The sequence below is a fragment of the Lampetra fluviatilis genome, chromosome 65 (assembly GCF_964198595.1).
Source record: "Lampetra fluviatilis chromosome 65, kcLamFluv1.1, whole genome shotgun sequence".
Lineage (NCBI taxonomy): Eukaryota > Metazoa > Chordata > Hyperoartia > Petromyzontiformes > Petromyzontidae > Lampetra > Lampetra fluviatilis.
In genome coordinates, this window is record NC_136339.1 from 6,200,893 (window position 1) to 6,225,024 (window position 24,132).

The 24,132-nt window shown below is 44.7% G+C and overlaps 1 protein-coding gene across 1 annotated transcript; it reads left to right on the forward strand.

Moving 5' to 3' along the window:
- Positions 1 to 1,411: 1,411 nt before the first annotated feature.
- On the forward strand, positions 1,412 to 23,476 carry LOC144952071 (nectin-3-like protein). Its single transcript, XM_078882471.1, has 7 exons — positions 1,412 to 1,572; positions 9,266 to 9,331; positions 10,407 to 10,501; positions 11,877 to 12,036; positions 13,487 to 13,619; positions 15,162 to 15,195; positions 17,460 to 23,476. The coding sequence occupies exons 1-7, from the start codon at positions 1,521 to 1,523 to the stop codon at positions 17,478 to 17,480; spliced, it is 561 nt and encodes a 186-aa protein (XP_078738597.1). The 5' UTR covers positions 1,412 to 1,520; the 3' UTR covers positions 17,481 to 23,476.
- Positions 23,477 to 24,132: the final 656 nt, after the last annotated feature.

Below are 24,132 nucleotides of genomic sequence, written 5' to 3' on the forward strand. Positions count from 1 at the left end.
GCTGATGATGCTGGTTGTTGTAATTACCTGCGAAACGTCGTACTCCAATTGTTCACGTTGTAGTGGGTTTTACTCTTCAACACTTCTAGATTTGAAGCTTTCGTGACTGCAAGGATTCATGCTCTTAGTTCTTTCGGTAAAGTCACCATGTAGGTAAAAAATGAAATTAAAATTAATAAAATAAAATAAAAATCACGACGTTTCGGAGGCAACACAAGTCTCCGTCATCAGGTGGGACCGTCACAGCCAGATGTGCTGCATCAAGTGAGGCAGGGATTCAAGATGCAAGCTCTTAAATACAAGTCTTTATTTTATTTTCATTAATTTTTATTACATTTTTTACCTACGTGACTTTACCGAAAGAACTAAGAGTATGTGTCTGACTTCCTCACCTCCCTCGCCCTTCCACAAAAACATAGCCATACCTGCTCTTCACATTTCGAAGCTGGCCACAGCGTATTCTCGATAAAGGCGTGCGATGACCGATCAATTGTTGTGTCTGTGGATTTGTGTGCGCTTTTCTGACTTGCTTTGTGTATAACCCAACACAGCGATGAACCCATGAGCATTACAAAACACAACACAACGTGGAGCAGTGCACCTCCCTCCGCCCGTGCCGCATACAACGGCTTCTGCTCTGGTGGTTGGTGAACCCGATGCAATCGCACGGTCCGCGAAAGTGTCATTGGTCCAGTGACGTGCGGTAAGTTGGGATTTTTGCACACAGTGTTGGTGTACGGTGCTTTTTCTGCAATATTTTGCTGTCTTTTCTTGGATTTTCTGTTTGCACATAGTCACTTTAAGATGTTTTCTTGTTCATGTTTTTGTTTTTTTGTTTGTTGCGGTTGCACCAGATTCAAGAGCCGAATGGCTCACAGGGCAAAACCTAATAAATTAAACTTGAAACTTGAGTTCAATGGCTGGGGAGGCACTGGCGAGTGCCAGAGCCAGATTCACACACTAAGGGGGGCGTGTCCTCACTGAGGGGGGCGTGTTAGACACGTCCCCCTCAGTGAGGCAGATGTGACAGCTGCCTCACCTGGTGCTTTTTCATTGCAGTGTCATGACGAGACGAGCGAGCCTGAATATCTTTATTTCAGACGCTGTCTTTCCGACAGACCTGTTTTTCACCTGAGGCCGAAACGTCGTGAGATTTATTTAATATTTTTATTATTTTATTATTTCCCTTCTACGTTACTTAATCGAAAGAACGAAGAAGATGAATCCCTGCAGTCACGAAAGCTTTAAATCGAAGGTTCTTACCAGTATTATCATTATTATTGCTCCACCCGTTGCTGATTCGACGTGGTTTGGCTTGAAAGGGGGGGGGGGAGGGGTCAATGGCGGTGTGGGTGTGCGAACGATCCGACAACTTTTTTGTTGGAGCGTCATCACGAATCGGTGGGCGGCTCAATGAAGCGGCCAAGCGCCTAGTGAGGCTTCTCAGATGCAAGGCCGCAAGCTCCGAGGGTCCCGCGCGCGTTTCGCCTCTTGAACAAAAAGCGGCAAAGAAGGCGACAATGTCGGTCAGATTCATCGCCGTGGTGGCGGCGATCGTCGTCCTCACGAAAGGTGACGTGTTCGCGTCGTCGTCGTTACGGGCGGTGTCGTTTGTTTGCTATTAAAGCGAAGGAATTGCGTGCTGTATGAGACGGCGCGCTCGCCTGCGTGTTTTGGGCGTCGTCCGTGAGCCGTAGACGATGATGAAGTTTTAACGCGTTGTGATAAAAATATGACATTAATTTACACAAAATAGGAAGGGGTTCCGCGTGAAATGAGATGGGATGAACGAAAATCGGACGCGGCGTACGTGAATGAAAAAATGGAAAACCCCCGAACAGGAAGTTAAAACCGAAAGTAGATTTTTAAAAGTTAATATTTGTGTATTTATGGCTGTAACTATAATTTACACAAAATAGGAAGGGGTTCCGCGTGGAATGAGATGGGATGAACGAAAATCGGACGCGGCGTACGTGAATAAAAATATGGAAAACCCCCGAACAGGAAGTTAAAACCGACAATAGATGTTTTTAAAGTCTAGATTTGTGTATTTATTGCTGTAACTATCACGTATTTTAGTATAACATATTTGTCGCCTTTACGACGAGTGTAACGCCTACATTAAGCGTTGATTTATGATGGGTTTTTTCCCTCGATGGCAATGTTGGCAGTCCTCAAATAACCCAACCCCACATTTGACCAGCGTGGTTGAAGTATGGTCAATAAAGTCACGCAGTTAAAACAATAAATAAAATAAATGAAAACAACTCAATTAAATCACGACGTTTCGGAGGCATAACAAAGCCTCCCTCATCAGGTGTAAAAAGTCACAAAAATAACTTTTTATACCTGATGAAGGAGGCTCCGAAACGTGATTAAATTTAGTTGTTTTCATTTATTTTATTGTTTTACCTACGTGACTTTACCGACAAAAAACCCAAAGAGTTTGAATCCTTGCAGTCACGGAAGCTTCAAATCTAGAATTAATAACGGAGACTTGTGTTGCCTCCGAAACGTCGTGATTTATTATTTTATTTCTATTATTATTTCTATTATTTTGATTATTTATCTTTATTTTTACCTACGTAACTTTACCGAAAAAAACCTCAAAGAGTATGAATCCTTGCAGTCACGAAAGATTAAAATCTAGAATTATGGTCAAGTCAGCCACACGAATTGCCTCTACAGTGTCAGAGGGGGGGGGGGGTTGAAAGGCTTCCATCCAGCAAAGGATTTAGGATTTACCTGGACATTATTCTTATTCTGACACTGGTAACAAAGGAATAACACATTTTACAAAGTAAGGGGCCGTCCATAAATGACGTCACGCACTTAGGGGGGGGGGCAGACATTTGTGACAACGGGGGGGGGGGTTTGAGAAATGTGACGTCACATCAAAATGCGCAACTTTAAATACATATTAATTAAATAGACCTTTTAATAAATGTTTCTCCTACAACATCAAAGTGCAGCGCCATATTAAATACGCACTAAAATGACAATAGTTTAAAGCGATTTGAAGCATCTTTTATTTGGGGGGGGGGGGGGGGCAGAGCTTTGTGACGTCATATTTGAGGGGGAGGTCTGACTTTTTGTGACGAGGGGGGGGATCAAAAATCGTCCGAAATCGCATGACGTCATTTATGACGACACATTTATATATTTACGCGATCTAACCCCAAAAAAACCTCTAGTTTTTGGATAATATTGGTCGCGAAAACCCTACTACGCATTAATTCAAATATATAGCAGGCGTCTGGTCAGGATCGAAGCCACGATTTCCTGTATACCTGGTGAGGTAGTTAACATCTCTTAGCCACTGCGTAGCTTCCAAATTGAACACTTGTGATTCGATCTTGATTTGAAGCTTTCGTGACTGCAGGAATCCATACTCTTTGGTTCTTTCGGTAAAGTCACGTTAGGTAGAAAAATAAAACAAAATATTAAAATATTACACAACATTTCGATCGCAACACAAGCGAGATTCGCACAGGCCACACACACAAAGCGCTTGAATCCAGTTCACGTTTATCGTCTAACTTTGTTTCCTGTAACCGCAAAGTCCTCTGGCAGTTGACCTGTTGTTGGTGTTAAACAAAGACAAAGATCCCCCGTGTAGCCTTTAACAGGCTGGCGGGGCAAGTGCTGTTAGCGAGGAGAACCTATGAAGGCCGGAATGGCACACGAGGGGGCGGGTGGCCAGCACCACGCCCGACCGCCTTTGTCTCCCCAGTGGCGATGTTTACTACACACCACACTAGGTACTCATTTGAGGCCGAGTCGACCTAGGGGAGGCCCAGGACCCGTTCAGATAGTCGTCACTGCTGTTGGCCGTGAGCGGAGAATCGAACTAGGGTCGCCGGGTTCGTAGCGTAGCGTTCCCACCACAACTCCACGACCCACGGTGTGTTGATCACCCTGCCGATGGGTTACTGGCGCACTACACGAGGTCGCAAACGGGTTTTGATTCCTTACCCGTACCCGTACCCGGCCGCACCAGGGTCGCAAACGGGTACCTGTACCCGGCCGTACCCGTACGGGTATCGGGTACCCGATTGCGACCTCTGGGATGAAGCCATGTTGCAGGCGCGGGTGGGTTGATTCTAGGAACTTGAATTGTGAGAAGAGACAAGACGTTGGGAAATGAGTGACAAACGGTTACTCACCAGTGACTCACGTACTACTCGTACCCGGCCGGGTACGGGTAGCCGGGCATTGGGTAGGGTACGGGTATCGGGTACCCAGTTGCGACCTCTGCTACACGTTGGGGGGGGGGGTAGGAATGATATATGCGTGAATTTCCACGTTTTTAAAAAAGCAACCGCCACAGACGACGATTGCGGATTTCGCAAGAGCTTGTTAAGCAATGACTCTGGGGGGCTACGGTCGTTATTTAAGTATTTATAGGCCACGTCAATGTAATGAGAGAGACTGTAAAGCCGCACCAGCAAGCCAAACCATAAGGATGGTGTCTTAGCGTGAGAGCCGAGGGTTTTTTTTTCGTGTGATAAGCACACAATGATGCTGCTTGTAATCTCCAGCGAAACCTGTAGAAGCGTAATTTAAAAATGTTGGCCTGCTTTTCCAACTTCCCTGATAACAAACTCAACGGGCATTGCGTCATTTACCGCACGAATGGATTCGATTGGCTCTGGTCGGATTGGTTGAGGGTGATACCGTAGTTTTAACAAAAAACATCACATTTTACGATCTAACCCCAAAATAAACTCGCGTATCAAAATATTTGTCGTGAAGGCTTCCGTGTAAAATGTACGAGTCGCTGTCCTCAGAATCTGGTCATTGGGCGGCAACCATCTCTTCAGCTCTGGACTTGTTCATTTGTTCGACAAATCTTGCGACAAAGATATTCAAAGGCGAGCTAAAAAGCTCTTTTTCACAGGTGGGCTGTAGGCGCAGGTCAGAATGTTACAGCAAGCAATACAAACACACAATGAGTGCAAAGTACACTATAGGAAAGGTAAACAAATCACTTTATATATAAAATTAAACCTTTTTTTATCTTAGCAGGTAAAGCCCCACTGAGATATTAGCTTATTTTTCAGAAGCGTCTTGGCCACAAACGATAGCTTAACGAAGTGGCCTCATCACCACATGGATATTTACAGCAGCACCAAAATAAACAATAGCAGGTCTGATTGAATGCAATCTTAAATATTCTTAGGTTTTTTTCGGTAAAGTCACGTAGGTAAAAAATTTAAATTAATAAAAGTAAAATAAAAATAAAATAAAAATCACGACGTTTCGGAGGCAACACAAGCTTCCGTCTTCAGGTGGAACGTCACAGCACGATAGCTGTATCAAGTGAGAGAAGAAATAAGCGAGCTTGGGCAGGACCTGCCATGGCTTAAAGAGACCATGTCCAGTGGTCATAACCATTTCCAGTGGTCAGCCAAAGGAAGGGACACACCCAAAGAATAACCTCCTGTCCTTGGAGTTTGTTGTGCTCCTCCGTATACCGTATTTTGTTGATATTTCCAAATCTTTCCACTGTCATTGTGCCTCCACCACACCCCCCCTCCGTATAGCTTTTAACATCATGTTAAGGGGCATGTGCTCTTAGTGAGCAGCTAGTGAAGGCCGGCATGGTGCATGAGCAGGTGATTTGAACAGCGCCACACACGGCCAACTTTGCCACCCCAATGCTAGTGTATTAACACTGCGCAAGGCTACTCGGTTAAGGCTGAGGCGACCTAGGGGGAGCCCAGAACCTCAGATATTCATGATTAATGTTGGCCGTGAGCGGGAATTGGACTCGGGGTTCGTAGCGCAGCGTGCTATTCACAATGCCACAGCTGCACACACTCGCCCACTGCCATACGTGTACTGTAGACGCGTCAATGTATTTTTCGACCTCTTTCTCCATTAACTTTTGCTTGCGATGCCATTTCTATTGCTTTTTGGTGGCATTCTTTCTGACGTGAGCGTACCCTAGCAGTCTTTCTTCCTCAATTCTTGCGGTTGTAAGATAAAAATTAGCGTATAAAAATAACTGCAAAAGTTCCCTTTCAGAATTGGGGATGGTGGTGAAAATTGAATGGTAAAATTAAGGCAACTTCCAGCTGGGCGGTTCATTGGAAGGGTTCATGATGGCCTAGAGCAGTGTTTATTCTTATAGCCATAATCTTTTAACACACGGTGGCTAAGAGATGTTAACTACCTCGCCTAGTATGCAAGAGGTCGTGTGCTCAATCCCGACCCTGACGCCTGCTGTGTATTTGGAAGGTGCATGTTCTCCCCGTGGGATTGTGGATTTTTCTCCGGGTCCTCCGGGTTTTCCCTCATTTATAAACATTCCATTATTTGGCTGTTATAATTTTCCACATGATAAGCAAATTCGTTGAGTTACCATTTGTGGCCAGGTCGCTTCTCAAAAAGGGCCTCACCTGGTAAAGTAAAAATAGTTCAATAACACCGCCTACAAGGGGTGTGATCACATTTGTGTATTGTCGGGGGCGAGGGCTACATGTCAGGGGCCGCACTAAAGGCCACCAACTGCTGAAGTGTTGTGTTCAAGCAGCAGGATTTCTGTCTGGCCCGTTCTCTTGATCAGGAGGTTCGCAATGTCCGTTGTCAGACACGGAGTCTATCGGCCGTGGGTGGTGTTGATGAATATTTTTCGGTCTTCTTCTGCGTTGTAAAATGTTCAGGAGCTATAAATGCCTTTGTCGAGCTCTGCGAGCCACAGGAGGAGAGAGTCCGTGCAGTTTTATTTTTCCTCCATTGCATTAGCGCGGGCTGCATTGGTTTATTATATAGCCCACGGTTTGGGTTGCATGCCAGCAACTGGCCATCTCTCGTTCGCTTATGAACGAGAGATGTGTTAACGGCATACGTGTTGTGTTTTCATGTTACCTCGTCCGGTGGCCACGAAAGTCATTTGTTTTGATCCAGATGTGTTGATACGCTACCCCCTTCTACCAGCCTCATCCACTATCACACTCAACCCATTCCTCCTTCAATCCCCCTGGCACCATCGCATCCTTCCCCTGCTGCCACATCTCATTCCTTTTACAAACACGGTTACTAACGGCCATACTACCCCACCCATCCTTCCCTTATTTTTACATTTTGTACCATGGTCGGAAAGTATTGTCAAGCCTCTTGGCGAAAGGTGCTGATGGTAATGATAAGAAATGTTACTTTATGGTGATGGAGTTGCTCGAATTACGTCACTTATTTAAGGCCCCAGGATGATGGGTGATCTTTCACTGTTCTGGCCATCGCCTGATGATGCAGGTTGGATGATGCTGGTTGCAACTCCCAATAAAACGTGGACACCTACTTGTTAATTCTGTGCGGGTTACTCTCCAACCAACTGGGTGTGCCGAAGCATTCAAAATGTGTGCGCTTTGTTCGCGTGACTACCTTATTTTCATTGCCAATGGGTAGAGGAGGGTGCACGACACAACATTACCATTTTAATTCGATTTAAAGCGTTTGTGACTGCAGGGATTCATCTTCTTGGTTCTTTCGGTAAAGTCACGTAGAAGGGAAATAATAAAATAATAAAAATAAAACATAATAAATAATTCTCACGACGTTTCTGCCACAACGCATGCTAACCCTACTCTCTCCCTTTGATGCTGCTAATCCTGCATAATGCACGGGCATAATATGACTTTGAAACCCCCCGCCCACCTCCTACGCATTCCACAAGTAGTGACTAATCCCATATCTGCATTTCCCATAAATATGCAAAATTCCTCTTGATATGCAAATTATTTTGTCAAGGCGCTCTTCCCCCTCCAACCCAGCTTAAATATACGCTGCCAAGCCTGGTGGTGTTTCATTCAGACGCTGTCTTTCCGACAGACCTGTTCTTCACCTGAGGACGGCTGCTTGCGTTGTGGCCGAAACGTCGTGAGAATTATTTTATTATGTTTTATTTTTATTATTTTATTATTTCCCTTCTACGTGACTTTACCGAAAGAACCAAGAAGATTACCATTTTACTCACGTTGCGATCTGACTTCTGTAAAACTCAAATTGGCCATTTCACTAGGAGTTCGATATGCCATGTCGGCACGTTGGTGTGCCGTGGCACCCTTGGGAGGGCCGAGAGAATTGTTTCCAAACCGTCCTGCTCGGCATCTGCGACTTCTTTTTCCCGTGAAGATAGCGCCGAGTTGACAATGGTTGCCTTGGCAGGAGCTTCCTGTAAATGTGTGATGGACTAATTCTTCTGGCATACATCGGGGGGGTGGGGGGGCGTAGACCAGTGACCGGATGTCTGGCTCGTAGAGATTTCCCTTTTTTTTATTACAGACTGAAAAAGTGGCTTTAATCCTTGTCAAATGTGTTGTGTGGAGGCATGTTTGAATGGACCCTGGAGGTTTGTATTGGCTATGCAGGAACACCACGCAGTGCGTGTCTCTTGTCTCTCAAAAGGGTTCATCATGGCAGCACTGCGGAGATTCTGTGTTTAAAATCTGCTCTTGGTGTCGCCATCAGCTGGTTAAGAATCGGAATCTGTATTTGTTCTGGAGACATCCGATGAGCTAATGAAGCTCTTTATCACAGATGTCCCGAAGGGACGGGTCAGAAAGTAACAACAACCAACAATACAAAAATGACACTGGTCAACACACTTTTTCTGGCATAAGGTATTCGAACGGTTTTAAGGTAATTTTGGGGTGCTGATTCCAAATCTGGCATCAAATATTGCATTTTCAATAAAAACTGCAGAAGAAAAATATTAATTAAATGTGGATATCTACATAAAATGATATTATAAACACACTATCTTAAGAATACAGCACCATATTTTAACACTAAAACAGTCACTGACTCGCAACAACTTGCAATCATAAGTGACAGAGTTATTTCGGGTAAAATCAATGAAAATGGGGTATGCTGATAGCATAAAAATGAGATGTGATAGAGCAAATCTGAGATCAGATTTGGAATTAGCACCATGAAATTAGTCTAAAACAGCTGCAAAAGTCCAGGCCAGAAAAAAATTAGTTTTTTTGTTGACCAGTGTAATCATGCCAAGTGGTGGTGGTGGTGAGACTGTAAGAGCTTTCCTTGAAGGAGGGGTCAACCGAGACAAATGAGAAGACCAAAGCTGGAGTTGGTGGTGGTGATGTAGCAGAAGCAGGCCAGCAATGATGAGGTGCCAAGGGCATTCGCGGAATTCCCCGGGGAGACCTCTTCTAGTGCGAGTGGTGACAGTGGGATTGGTGGTAGGGTTTGAATTCAACGCCTCTTTATAAAACCGATTACATTTTCTGTTTTTCAACAGCCAATGCGAAGACAATGATCAACGTCACCAGTGGAGATTCCGCAAAGATGGTGTGCAGCTATGTTGGTACGTGTGCGTAATCGCTCGATTTTCTCCCGATAATATGTTTTCATTTGTGTGCGTTTAAATCAAAAGTTGGAAGTGTGTCTTGTAATCCAGTATTATTAATACATTTGTTTACATGGAAAAGCCTCACCGGGTCTCACAATACTGTTTCAGGAGAATCTTTGCTAAGTTTTCTGTCACATTCTGGACCACAAGTATTATTCGTTTACCAATTAAAAAAAAAATTGGAATTTGGCACATTTTAATGATTGTGTGCGAGCCCAGATTCATGTAACTTTATTAACGTTTGTGACCCGTCGACTCACAGACACCCATAATGTACACACTCAGACTTGCAAAGTTATCCATCAACTTGGACAACTATGGACTCGCAGTAGAGATCCATAGCCTCACACGGGGACCCAGAGTCTCGCCAGGAAATCCACGAGCTCGCAAAGTGACCCATGGGTTGGAGGCTCATAGACTCGCACAATTGACCCTTGGACTCGCACAGAGACCCATGGGTTCACACACAAGTCCAAGTTAATGTATTAGGTGTAGCCCTGTGAGCCATTCGGCTCTTGAATCGGGTGCAACCGCAACAAACAAAAACATGAACAAGAAAACATCTTAAAGTGACTATGTGACTAAGTGCAAACAGAAAATCCAAGAAAAGACAGCAAAATATTGCAGAAAAAACACCGTACACCAACGCTGTGTGCAAAAATCCCAGTGGGATGCAAGTCAAACAACAACAACAACCACAAGACAACTTAGATTAAGGCCATCAGTCTTACTCCGTACTACAACAAACAAACATGGCAAAACGAATACACTTTTCGAAATCGCCAAAATAAAGCCATGAAAGCAATGTAACAGTGATCATAGGGACTGTGACGGAGTTTTCACAATAAATGACATAAACAACATGTACTACCAAAACCCTGCAGCCATAGCTGGCTGCATGAGTCACTCATGCACAGTGACCCATATACTCTCACAGTGATCCATAGAAAACATGCGGCAGATATTGATATCTGCTTGTGAGCGACAAGTCCATAACTTGCCGTGGTTGTCTGTGGCATGCTCTTTGCAGCAGCGGCAAACGTTACTTTCACGCAGATGGAGTGGACAAAGACTAAAGACAATACAGTGGCGATTCTCAACCCGAACAACATGATATACATCCCGGTAAGTAGTGACTGTTCCAAGTTATTGCCGCGATGTAATTGGTCACGATAAGATTTAAAATGATAATTGTTTTTTTACCCTTTTTATCTGGCAACAAAACTAACACCTTTTTTTACGAGGAGTCATGTTTGCATAGACCACAATACCTGCAGCCACAATGCAAACAAAAAACATAACTCTGATAATGTATGCACTGTCCTTGAAGTTGATTGGTCCACACCCGAGACAGCTTTCCTTAGAGCCTCGTCTCACATGGGATGGACCAGATGACGCCACAAGGCGCACAACTCAAAGACAATGCACCATCAGAGTATGAGAGCTCGGGGTAAAAAAAACAATTATCATATTTGTTACTGGCAAATGAGGTACCAATGGTGTAAATGCTTACCCCGAGCTCTCATACTCTGATGGTGCATTGTCTTTGAGTTGTGCGCCTTTTGGCGTCATCTGGTCCAACCCATGTGAGACTAGGCTCTAAGGAAAGCTGTCTCGGGTGTGGGCCAATCATTCTCAGAGATGGAATTTGATCAAATTATTTGCTCAAGCAAATGTATACCCGAGTATCGATTTATTGTGCAGTTATTCGTTACTGGGCCGGTGCCAGCTGCAACCTCCCGGGTTTGTCCCCGAGATCTCAGCTCATCAGAAGTTTAAATAACATTCCAGCTACTCTACCCCTCTTGTAAATCTGTAACCACCACTGTTACAGATTTACAAGATTGCACATCTGTAATAAAGGTCGTTGAGGCGACTTCTGGAATCCGGTCTTTTATTCACTTTTCATTACAGCTTTCCTTCACGCTGCTGACCGACAGCGTGAGAGGGATAGAGAGAGAGAGAGACGCGCAGCCACGTGGCAACTTGGAGCCCCGCTCTCGCGTGGCCTCCTCCGTTCATTCCCGTTCTGACCACGTGTCGTTCGTCTCCACCCCTATTTAATATCCGGGTCACGTGGTACGTTTCCACCAATCCCGGTTAGCCTCTATGGAATATTCCAGACTCTATCGTAGGCTCCCGGGACCACGCCCCTGACTCATCTCCCCATTGGCTGTGGCTAAAGCCAGCAGAACCAATCCCCTACTTACAGCTGTCACCTTCCCATTACGTCAGGGCCACGCCCCTAGGCTTCCCCCCATTGGCTATGGACCAGGACCGGCAGAGCCAATCATCGTGACGAGTTCTAATCCGTCAACGACCCGGATATAACCTCACATTACATCTCCTGAAAGAAAAAAACGAAATTTTATATTATTCCCTTTTCAACCATTCCACAATCATTCACTCAACGGTGCCGGCCCCAGCGTATTTGGACCTTCCTGAGTCTCCCGGCCACCTCTCAATACCCCACCCCCCCGTCGCCCCTTGTTTTGCCCAGGATGACTACTTGGGTCGTGTGACCATGGGCGTTCTGCACGACGAGGCTTCTGAAATTGTAATCAGCAACGTCACCCCAGCGGACGAGGGCGATTACAAGTGTTCGGTGACTACCTTCCCGCCCGCAGCCAGAGAAATGCATTTCACTCTCAAGGTCAATGGTGAGTGGGGCTGGGTGGGGAGGATAGGGAGGGGCTGGGTGGGGAGGATAGGGAGGGGCTGGGTGGGGAGGGTGGAGAGGGGCTGGTTGGGGAGGGTGGAGAGGGGCTGGGTGGGGAGGGTGGAGAGGGGCTGGGTGGGAAGGGTGGAGAGGGGCTGGGTGGGGGGTGGGGCTGGGTGGGGAGTGGCTGGTCACCCCGTGGTGCCCTTATAAAACTCAACGTTTAACCTACTCACGCCGGCTTGTGCCCGCCCTCACAGTCGGGCATATTTGCAGAATACACCACGCCGCCGTTGACCCTGGCCATTGACCGAGCAACCCAACGTTCCTACCAGCTAGCTCCCTCCGCAGCAGGAATGTGTTTTATAATGGGTTGGTTGGAGGCGTCTTCTTGAAGGTGAACCCTCAACAGCGGGATTTAAAAAACAACGCATCTTCTGGAAGACCTGCGACATATTCTCCGGATTACAACACGTACAGTAGAACCGCTCTTTAACGACTAATCGCTTAACGATGGGCCTCCATAGAGACCAATGTGTAGTGTATAGTAGTGTTATAGTGTAGTGTATAGTAGTGTAGTGTATAGTAGTGTAGTGCCTCCATAGAGCCCAATGTGTAGTGTATAGTAGTGTTATAGTGTAGTGTATAGTAGTGTATATTGTAGTGTATAGTAGTGCAGTGTATAGTAGTGTTTAGTAGTTTATAGTGTAGTGTATAGTAGTGTATATTGTAGTGTATAGTAGTGCAGTGTATAGTAGTGTTTAGTAGTGTATAGTGTAGTGTATAGTAGTGTAGTGTATAGTAGTGTAGTGCCTCCATAGAGCCCAATGTGTAGTGTATAGTGGTGTTATAGTGTATAGTGTAGTGTATAGTAGTGTCTCGTGTAGTGTATAGTAGTGTAGTGTTATAGTGTAGTGTATAGTAGTGTAGTGCCTCCATAGAGCCCAATGTGTAGTGTATAGTGGTGTTATAGTGTATAGTGTAGTGTATAGTAGTGTAGTGTATAGTAGTGTAGTGCCTCCATAGAACCCAATGTGTTTTGTTACTGACCATTCCCCTGTTAACGACGGGCTGTTGTAGGTACAGTAGATATTAATTAATGCATTGATTAACTGTGTTTATTTTAATATGATATGTTTATGGTGTTGTTAGTATCTTTACCTATTAACATCCATTGTTTACATATTATAAAGTACCTTTTTTGGGTGAGAATGTTTAACTTTCAATACTATCGGAACTAATTAAACCTTTAACGTTTATTTCCTTTATTTCCTCTCCTCGCTTGGCGACCAAATCTACGACCGGTTTCGTCGAACCAATTACCGTCGCTGAGAGGAGTTCTTCTGTACTCAACCTTAGCATTTGATACACTTATATTTTGGGACAACATAGTAAGAGAATCACGGCGGAAATTGTTGTCAAGCTCAATATTCCTCCGCCTTTTCTCACAGCTCCTCAACCGCCGCCGCCGCCGCCGCCGCCGCCGACACCAAATTGGAGCAGCATCATTTTGGGGGTTCTTTTTGTATTTGCGGCAATCGCCGCAGTAGTGTTTGCCTACCTTTGGATACAGAAAGGAAAAAAGTAAGTAGAGAACTTTCAGTGCACGTCTTGTGTCGTGTGCGCTGGCACGGACGGATTAGGGCGCGCCGTGGTGGCTGGGAGATGTTAACTACCTCGCCTGGTCTGCAGGAGGTTGTGGGTTCGATCCCGATCCTGACGATGCCTGCTGCTGCATATTTAGAGTTTGCGTGTTTCTCATCATCATCAAGGTGGCTAGGCGATGTTAACTACCTTGCATTGGTATGCAGGAGGGTCGTGGGTTCGATCCCGACCCTGACGATGCAGGGGGAGGGGCAGCTCGGACAGTACATTTCATTAAATCGTGTTTTTTTTTTTAAGTATTTTGAAATATTTTATTACCTCCAGATTTAGAAACATGCGTTAAGAGCATTTTGCTCCAATGCATTGCCATGTGATGAGCCACTTCATTGGGCAATCATTTCTGGCTAGGTTACTTCTGAAAAAAAATCTCATAGCTCAGTGTTCCTTACCTGGTAAAATAGAAATACAGTAATCCCTCGCCACTTCGCGGTTCAAGTTTCGCAGCCTCAGTGCATCGCTGATTTTTCAAAAATATTCATCGAAAAATAAAAATTCAAAAATACCGCCATATCGGCAGCCGTATTGCGGAAAGCAGCGTTGTTTCATCGTGATGTGCGAGAGAAACGGTTTCCCAGGATGCTTTGTACATACCCACGGGCACTCGGACAAGGCACGTGATTGGTTCCCGGCGTGAGATCGACGAATGAGAGCACGAAATTCCTAGGGGGGCCAATCCTACTTCGTGGATTTTCACCTATCGCGAGGGGTTCCGGTCCCCATTAACCGCAATAAACGAGGCATTACCGTACTTAATAGTTCCGTTGATGGGCAGGTTGCGTGTGGCGGGGTAAAGCGTGGATATTTCCCCCCACTTCCAAGACTAAACTAAAACTTTTTTTTATTTTACCAGGGTAAGGCGCCTTTGCCACGAATTATCTCGAGCAAGCGATCGCAGGGATGAGTTTTTTACCTTCGTATATACGGGCTGGCGGGGGGGGGGGCAATCGCAAGAGAAGGATAAAATTTCCTGTAAATAGCAGTTTTATTCTTATAATCTCGGCAGCAAAACACCAGGCTTGACTGATTTCACTGGTCAATACACACGGTTTCAAGGTAATTTTGGGGTGCTGATTCCAAATCTGGCATCAGTTTTTGTATATCACATCAGGTTTTTGAGCTATCAAATATTGCATTTTCAATAAAAACTGCAGAAGAAAAATATTAAGTAAATGTGGACATCTACATAAAATGATATTATAAACGCATTATCCTAAAAATACAGCACCGTATTTTAACACTAAAGCAGTCACTGACTCGCAACAACTTGCAATCAAAAGTGACAGAGTTAATTTCGGGTAAAATCAATGAAAATGGAGTATGCCGATAGCATTAAAATGAGATGTGATAGAGCAAATCTGAAATTAGTCTAAAACAGCTGCAAAAGTCCAGGCCAGAAAAAAAGTTTTTTTTTTGTTGACCAGTGTTATTAACGTCACGTTTTGTGTTTCCCAACTCTGCCAGTGGGAGAAGGGCGGAAGACAATAATCAACCTCTTGTAAGTAAACTCTTTCTAACCTCCCTCTCCTCTCCCACGACACTAATATCACTATTTTTTTCCACTGCAACATCCAAGCCATGCCAGGGCCGTACTCTGCTTGCCCCCGCATAGGTCATGCGGCACCTCTGCAGGAGCTGAAAGACGGTGGTTGGGCTCCATGGTGTGCGGGTATGTTAGTTCCCTCGCCTGGTATGCAGGAGGGTGCGGGCTCGATCCCTACCCTGATGCCTGCTGTATATTTACAGTTTGAATGTCTCCCCGTGGTCGTGTGGATTTTTCTCCGGGTCCTCCGGTTTTTCCCTCCACATTTCTGAACGTGATTTGAAGCTTTCGTGACTGCAAGGAATCATCTTCTTAGGTTTTTTCGGTAAAGTCACGTAGGTAAAACATCAAAATGAATGAAAATAAAATAAAAAATCACGACGTTTCAGAGGCAACACAAGTCTCCGTCATCAGGTGGGACCGTCACAGCCAGATTAGCTGCATCAAGTGAGGCAATGATTCAAGAAGATGGTTTCTGAACGTGCCTTTAGGGTATTTGGCTGCTATGAATTTCCACGTGATAAGTCACTTTGGTGGAGCGATAATTTATAGTCCGTTCGTTTCTCAAAAAGAGCTACATTGCTCAGTGAGGCCTTAGCTGGTGAAACAAAAATAAAAACTTTTCGGTAAATAAATTGTCTCAAGGGCACTGAGAACAAATCACTGTCACAAGATTACACTGGTCAACAAAAAAAAAATTTCTGGCCTGGACTTTTGCAGCTGTTTTAGACTTATTTCAGAGTGCTAATTCCAAATCTGATCTCAGATTTTCTCTATCATATCTCATTTTTATGCTATCGGCATACCCCATTTTCATTGATTTTACCCCAAATTAACTGTCACTTATGATTGCAAGTTGTTGCGAGTCAGTGACTGCTTTAGTGTTAAAATACGGTGCTGTATTTTTAGGATAGTGTGTTTATAATATAATTTTACGTAGATATCCACAGTTATTTAATATTTTTCTTCTGCAGTTTTTATTGAAAATGTAAAATTTGATATCTTTAAAACCTGATGTGATAGACAAAAACGGATGCCAGATTTGGAATCAGCACCCCAAAATTACCTTAAGACCGTTGGAATGCCTTAGGGCAGAAAAAGTGTGTTGACCAGTGTTATCAATGCACGGGACGCCGCTTTATCGTGTGGAGTGAGACCACACGAGTGACGCTCTGGAGGGAAGATGGTGACCGGATTTTCATCCGCGGAACCCGCTGTACGCTACCCCCCTAGGCTGGACTACCACAGCGCGCCTTGTTGTACTGCGTGAGAGGCGCTGAACGAATATCAAGTGGTGGCGCAGATAATAGCGGCGACGTTTGCTGTTGGCGGTGGCGCCCTCGCCGCCCGTTTCAAAAGGCTCGTGCCTCTAACCCAGTGGCCGCGCCGATCAATACCGCGGGTGCATTGCAGTGGAACAAAAAAAATCTACTGTGCGTCGTCTTGATGCTCCTGCTGCTGTTGTGGAGTGACTCGTGCAGCCAGCTATGGCTGCAGGGTTTTGGTAGTACATGTTGTTTATGTTGTTTATTGTGAAAATTTCGTCACAGTTCCTATGATCACTGTTTAATTGCTTTCATGGCTTTATTTTGGTGATTTCGAAAAGTTTATTGGTTTAGCCATGTTTGTTTGTTGTAGTACGGAGTAAGACTGATGGCCTTAATCTAAGTTGTCTTGTGGTTGTTGTTGTTTGACTTGCATCCCACTGGGATTTTTGCACACAGCGTTGGTGTACGGTGCTTTTTCTGCAATATTTTGCAGTCTTTTCTTGGATTTTCTGTTTGCACTTAGTGACATATTCACTTTAAGATGTTTTCTTGTTCATGTTTTTGTTTTTTGTTTGTTGCGGTTGCACCCGATTCAAGAGCCGAATGGCTCACAGGGCTATACCTAATACTTGAACTTGACCTTGTCTTGCTTTGGTTCACGGCGGACGTTAAAGATCCCGTGATGTCGTTCGCAAGAGGAGGAGGTTGAGGCCATTGCGTGGTGGTGGCGGCGGTGCAAATGTGCCGCGTTTGGTAAAATTTACCGTCAAATTGCGTAGCGATTGGACTTTACACGGCCATCGTCACCCCCACCACCAACCGTTGCGAAAACCTGTCGGGATCCTCCTGAAAAAGATTTGTGAGACTCCGGCTTTTCTGAGTGACCAAGGAAATGTCAAATGTATGATGGAGTGTAACTCTGTGTTCCTCTTGTGTTTTATTTTTTCCCAGCGTGGCCACCAGACTGCATAAACCACCCCGCTGAAACCTGGGTCGTTGCTGCTTTTGGCTGAATCTTCGTTTGTCGCAACCAGGCCATGGACAAATACGCATGTCGTGGTCTACGTGTGTATATGTCTTGTTTCCAACAAACTCTGCCCTACCGGTAAACCTGTGAGCCTCCATGCCACTTGTGGTCTTTTAATACTTTAGATTTTGCGAGACTGGTTTTCAGAATTAGTCTTGCTTCAGCCGCTCCGTCAAGAGACCCCCCCCGAGGTCTCGAATCATAATTGTGATCGTGTCCAAAGCTCAATCGGCTCTTATCATGAGAAAGCTAATTTATTTGTGTCATCTTTACATGTTTTATACAGACAGTCCCCGGGTTACGGAGGGGGGGTTAGGCTCCCGAGAACTATTCGCAACACCAAGTTTTCTGCACGTCCGAAACTGAACAATTTTCCCCCCAAATCATGATAAAATCAAGATAAAAACAAGATAAAATCAAGATAAAATCAAGATAAAAACAAGATAAAATCAAGATAAAATCCCGTAGCCGGAAATAGTTGTGAATGACGAAGGACTTGCTTGCTACATGAGGAAGAAGGAGAGATGGGAATTGAATCATCGGGTTCAACAACAGTGGTCATAAGCTCTATAAAGGCAGGGCTGCAGAGGGAGCCACAGCTCTGCCTTTTTACGCCTCCTCTCCGCGGTATTCATCCGCAACCTCACCGCGCCACACTACTTTCACGTACGCAACTAACGCAAAACATTTCCGCATGTTGACATTTTTTTCACGTGTTTCATGGCGAGCTTTTAGGTAAGGTCGGATTTCCGTACGTCGGTTCTTCCGCAACCCGGGGACTGTGTTGTCATGAGGATACAAAATTGCCTTTCGCTTGTGATTACAATATTCAAGTTGTTACTTCATACGTTTTGATTTAAAGCTTTCGTGACTGCAGGGATTCATATTCTTGGTTCTTTCGGTAAAGTCACGTAGAAGGGAAATAATGAAATAATATAAATATAAAACAATAAAAATTCACACGACGTTTCGACTGGAACACAAGCAATCATCAGGTGTGAAATCCACGGCAAGAAAATTTGAAGAAGAAAAAAACTCCACTTTTTTCAAATTTTCATACGTTCTTCGTTGATTACTTTACAATAGCCTAAAAACTTAACGCGCTTTAACATATTTCATAGTTTTTTTGTTACTCTTGTGTCAAGGTTGCCCATCGAGCCATGTTGTGCCGCTACAGGGGATCCGTGTTCGTTCAAATCTGTGGGTGGTGTGTCTTTTTTATTAAAGTCTCGGTCTCGGCTTGCAGATTCAATTCGATGATGATCATAATACACTGCCAGCTTCTTAGAACGCCTCCGCCGCAGTAAGTTGTGGTCACGTCGATTTTTCTCCGGGTCTTTCGGTGTTTCCCTAACACATTTAGAATCGGCATCGCGCGTTTCGAAATCTTTTGGCTACTATGAATGTCCAAACTGAAAATGTTCGCAGACTGTGCAGTAGACCGTTGTTAATGGCAACTGTGCAGGCAGGTGTGTCAATTCTAGATGTGAAGCTTTCGTGGCTGCAAGGATTCATACTCTTAGGTTTTTTTGGTAGAGTCACGTAGGTAAAAAATAAAATAAAAATTAATAAAAGTAATAATAGAAATAAAATATCTTCTTGGTTCTTTCGGTAAATTCACGTAGAAGGGATATAATAAAATAATAAAAATAAAACATAATAAAATAATTCTCACGACGTTTCGGAGGCAACACAAGTCTCCGTCATCAGGTGGGACCGTCACAGCTAGATTTACTGTATCACAGATTCACTGTATCATTGATACATCATTGATACAGTTAATCTGTAAATCAGTATCATTGATACATCATTGATACAGTAAATCTAGCCGTGACGGTCCCACCTGATGACGGAGACTATTGTTGCTTCCGAAACGTCGTGATTTTTTCTTTTATTTCTATTATTACTTTTATTAATTTTATTTTTTACCTACGTGACTTTACCGAAAAAACCTAAGAGGTAGGTGTGTCAACTCTAGAATGTCTTTGTCTTGTCGGTGAGTTCTCAACATTTCACACTTTCGTCCAGAATGCCACAGCGTAAATTGCTATCTCAGACTCTGCAGTCGGTCAATCTCTGTCCAGCGCTGTGAAGAAGCGTCTTTGAAACGGGTTGCCTGATGTTATTACCTTTGCTGTTGGGCAGCCGTGTTATTAATGTATTTGCCGTTATTTTTTTTTATATCGTATCTCGTTTGACGACAGCCTGTGGAATATTAGTGAAGTCGCTAAGCCTGTGGATTTTTGTAGTCGTTCCATTAGTCGGCTAACGGAGCCTGGACAATTTTTTTTCAAGCGCTTGTATTCAAAATTGGCGTGAAGGGAGCCCTAAAATTCCCACTCGCCACCTCCCCCCCCCCCCAAATATGGCGCTATTGTAAGGCGCTATTGTAAGGCAGAGGTTACGGGGTGCGTTCAATGGGCAGTGTCCTCTGATGGCCTCACGTGGTTTATAAAGTATTTTGCCGCTAGAAATTTCCAACCGATGACGATGATGACCCCACTGAGTAAAATAATGCTGAGTATATATATGGTATCTGATTTCTCCGCAAGTTTGGTTGTCACCTGATGATGCTAGTTGTGTTACTGGTGAAACATCGTACCCAGATTGTAAATGTTGTGACTTTGATCTCCAACACACAAGCGGTGTGCTGTACTAGTGACGAATTGGCAAGTTCTGTTTACTTGACAAATCTTACTAATTGGCTGTGTCGGGTAATGGCGGGTTTAACGACACTTTTATTTACGCGACCGAACCCATAAAACCTGTATCATGGATTATATTGGTCACGAAAGCCTCCGTGTTAAACTGCTACATATAGTTAAAACTCTGTGCAAATATGATCACGTGGTGACAACTTTAGGTCTTCCTCAGTGCACTGCAGTTTCTAATGCCGGCACTTGTAAGTATCTAAGTCTACGTCACATTTGATGGGGTTTTTTTCCCCCATTCATTGTCATCGTTCAATCAACTAAAACAATGGACCAATATTTCCCTCACCAACTTCACGAACGAAAATTGACACCGCCTAGGGCCCTAGGCGTTGCTGGCGGCCAATGCGAGTTTTGCTATCGGTGCTTGCGCGCCGATGGGAAATTGCAACGGGCGCACGTGATGTGCACTTGCGTCATGAGCCGGTTCCATCCTCGGGGCAAACGCAAAGCCTGCTTTGGGCTACGCATAGAAAGACGGCGGCGTGGTGTTCGCATGTCGCTGGATCATTATTTAAATCGGCGTGCTCTATTGATGTGTCTTTGTTAGCGCGTGTGGTTCAGCATGTCGTTTGGACGTTTCTCTACCCGTGCTGGCAGCTTCATTGGCTCGCGTCGGAGAGCTGTGTAGAACATAGTCGCGAAAGCTTGCGTAGTAGCAGCAGCAGCAGTGCAGTTATCGTAAACTCCTGCACAGCATTGCTGTTAGCGTCGCTTAACAATGTAAGATTTTAATGCAGTATAGCTACCGTCAGTCTCCGCTTCTGCGTACGGTGCAGTAGAGCGTTGTATTCGATATGTACTCGTCAATTAGATAACGGAACTTTTTAACACGATTAATTCAGGACACAGCTTAGTGCTAGTGGCTCTGGCACGTGGGGTTGTAAGCCAGCACTGAAGGTGTGTGCGAGGGGTTGGTGAATCGCACGCACAAACGTTGCGAAACGCCCTTCCCGTGCGCGTCGATGAAAAGCCATAACTCTGCCTTCCCAGGGCCAGATGGTGCAGAAAACTGTGGACTCTTATCATCTGACCAGAGGTCGCAAACGGGTTTTGATTCCTTACCCGTACCCGGCCGCACCAGGGTCGCAAATGGGCCGGGTACGGGTACCCGATCCGTACCCTACCCGAAATGAGTGACAAACGGTGACTCACCAGTGACTCACGGCCTACCCGTACCCGGCCGCACCCGGGTCGCAAACGGCTACCCGTACCCGGCTGGGTACGGGTAGCCGGGTATCGGGTAGGGTACGGGTATCGGGTACCCGGTTGCAACCTCTGCATCTGACCCTTCTGTGTGGGAAAGTGTTGCCTTCCTTGGCACGCGTTGGCTTTTCTCCGAGCTCCCACGTATGAACACTCATCAATTGGCTGGAAATGCCTTAATATACAGAGGAACTGCAGAGCTTGGGCTATCGTTCGTAGAAGCAGCTCAGCCGCCTGGCTGCTCCCTTCAGCTCTTCATCTCGTTCCTCGGCGATCGTTAGAGATGCTATACGTCAAAATAAGCATAAATACATAGTCCATTTGATGTCAGTCGCAATTAGTGATGCTGTGAAATCTCTGGATTCTGAATTTTTTTTTGGGGGTGGGAACCCTTCTGCCGTGAAATGGTTCTGGCATGCCTCAATATGATAATTGCAATTGCAAATGCGTATGAAATGGATAATACTTACTTTAAAACATATATATACTTTCAGGGATACTTTTACCTTAAAGAAAATACATTTAATTACCGCTTACTAACAATTAATCAAGTATTCATAATTTAACATTTAAATTTTTCTCTCAATGGCTGCAATTCATTTTCAAATGGCTGCGATTCATGTGGAACGCTGAAGAGTTGCTCAGATTTTCTTTGCCATGTGTAGTGACGCCAATAACACGTTCGTACTTGATAATTGTTTTTTTACCCTTTTATCTGGCAACAAAACTGACACCTTTTTACAAGGAGTCATGTTTGCATAGACCACAATACCTGCAGCCATAATGCAAACAAAAAACATAACGCTGATAATACAGTGATACCTCGGTTCACGAACTTAATTCGTGAACTGACTCTGGTCGTGAACCGAATTGGTCGTGAACCGAGGCACATTTTCCCATAGGGTTCAATGTAAATCCGGTTAATCCGTTCTGACCCTTTTTTTTGGTTTTTGAAGCACAAAAATATGAAACAAATGACAATACACATTACTGTAGTACTGTACAGTATAGTAATGTATAAAGAGAGAACACTAACCTTGCTTGAGATGACTTCTGGCATGGAGGAAGGCGGGTGGGAGACAGTAAGCACTCAAACGGGTGAACTGTACAATACAGTAAGTACATGATTTGTACAGTACAGTAGTACAGTACTGTATGTGCTAAAAAGCACACCAAAAATCAAAAAGTCACTGAAAGTGTCTTCACAGTACTCACAGTACTTTCTGTGTCTCTGCTTCTCTCCACGATCTTCCTACAGGAAGTCACGACCACGTGACGGCCTGGAATTAGCATAAAAATGGGCGCGGCTCCTGTGCGTGAACCGAAGCGGAGTTCGTGAACCGGAGCATTTTTTTATGAACTTTTCTGTTCGTGGACCGAGTTGTTCGTGAACCGAAGCGTTCGTGAACCGAGGTATCACTGTATATGCATTGTCCTTGAAGTTGATTGGTCCACACCCGAGACAGCTTTCCTTAGAGCCTAGTCTCACATGGTGTTGGACCAGATGACGCCAAATGGCGCACAACTCAAAGACAATGCACCATCAGAGTATGAGAGCTCGGGGTAAGCATTTACACCGTTGGAACCTGATTTGCCAGTAAAAAATATGATAATTGTTTTTTTACCCTTCTATCTGGCAATAGATAGAAGGGTAAAAAAACAATTATCATGTGTTTTACTGCCAAATGAGGTTCCAATGGTGTAAACGTTCGTACTTGATTCGGACACGGCACTCTTTCAAGGCCCTGGCTTTGGCTCTCAGCAATATCCTCCAAAGCCCCCTTTCTGTAAGCTTCGCTCACCCCCCCCCACTCCCTTCGGCCAATCCTCATCCTCCGACGATTGTCAACCCTCGCTTCCCATCTTTTACGTTGAAATCTCGCCTCCTGACCAAATCGCCCTTTAGACTTTCCTGCGCCAATCGGAGGCCTTGCTTGACTTCCCGGCTGTCAGTTCGCATTGTACGCTTGTGTTTGGCAAGCGGTCTGTGGCCTTGGTCATTACACATGTAAAAAAAAATACAATGACAACTTGTGTAGTCCAAATGAAAGGGTTCGCTTTTTATTTGATAAGTCGCTTGAGAATGTGTCGGTGCACACAATCTCCCTTGTGGTTTTGATTTAAAATAAAAAATCCCCCCCCCCAACTCCCGATTGCATTCTGGCTTTTATACCCCATATTCATGCCTTCCCAAGACTGTTTTCGTGAGGCTTTACTCTGGTGATCGCAGAGAGACGGTCAATTGGAGCTGATATCATATGTCAGGCTTACGAAAATCCCCAAAAAAAGATTGGCACGGCCGTCTTGCGATGAACATTTCACGCGGTCGATTGAGCGAGACGGCGCCGCCCGCTACTGTGTGGCGTGGACCGGTGCGTCACCTGAAGGAGGGAAGGGGAACCTCTAGAGAGTAGCTCTGTAATATCCGCTTCAGCATGTCCTTCTTCAAACGCGAATGGGTCGTACCGTTTGGTGAGAGTTTTCGAGAGCGAGAGAAAAAAATGTTTCCGTCTCGTGACGATGTAACCGCTGATTGATAAAATTAGGTGGGGGGAGGGGGGTACTTATGAAAATATGAACCAAAAGTTTTGAACTAATAGGGGTTTTACCCTTTTTTTTGGCAACAAAACTGATACCTTTTGCAAGGAATCATGCTTACATTAACCACAATACTTGCAGT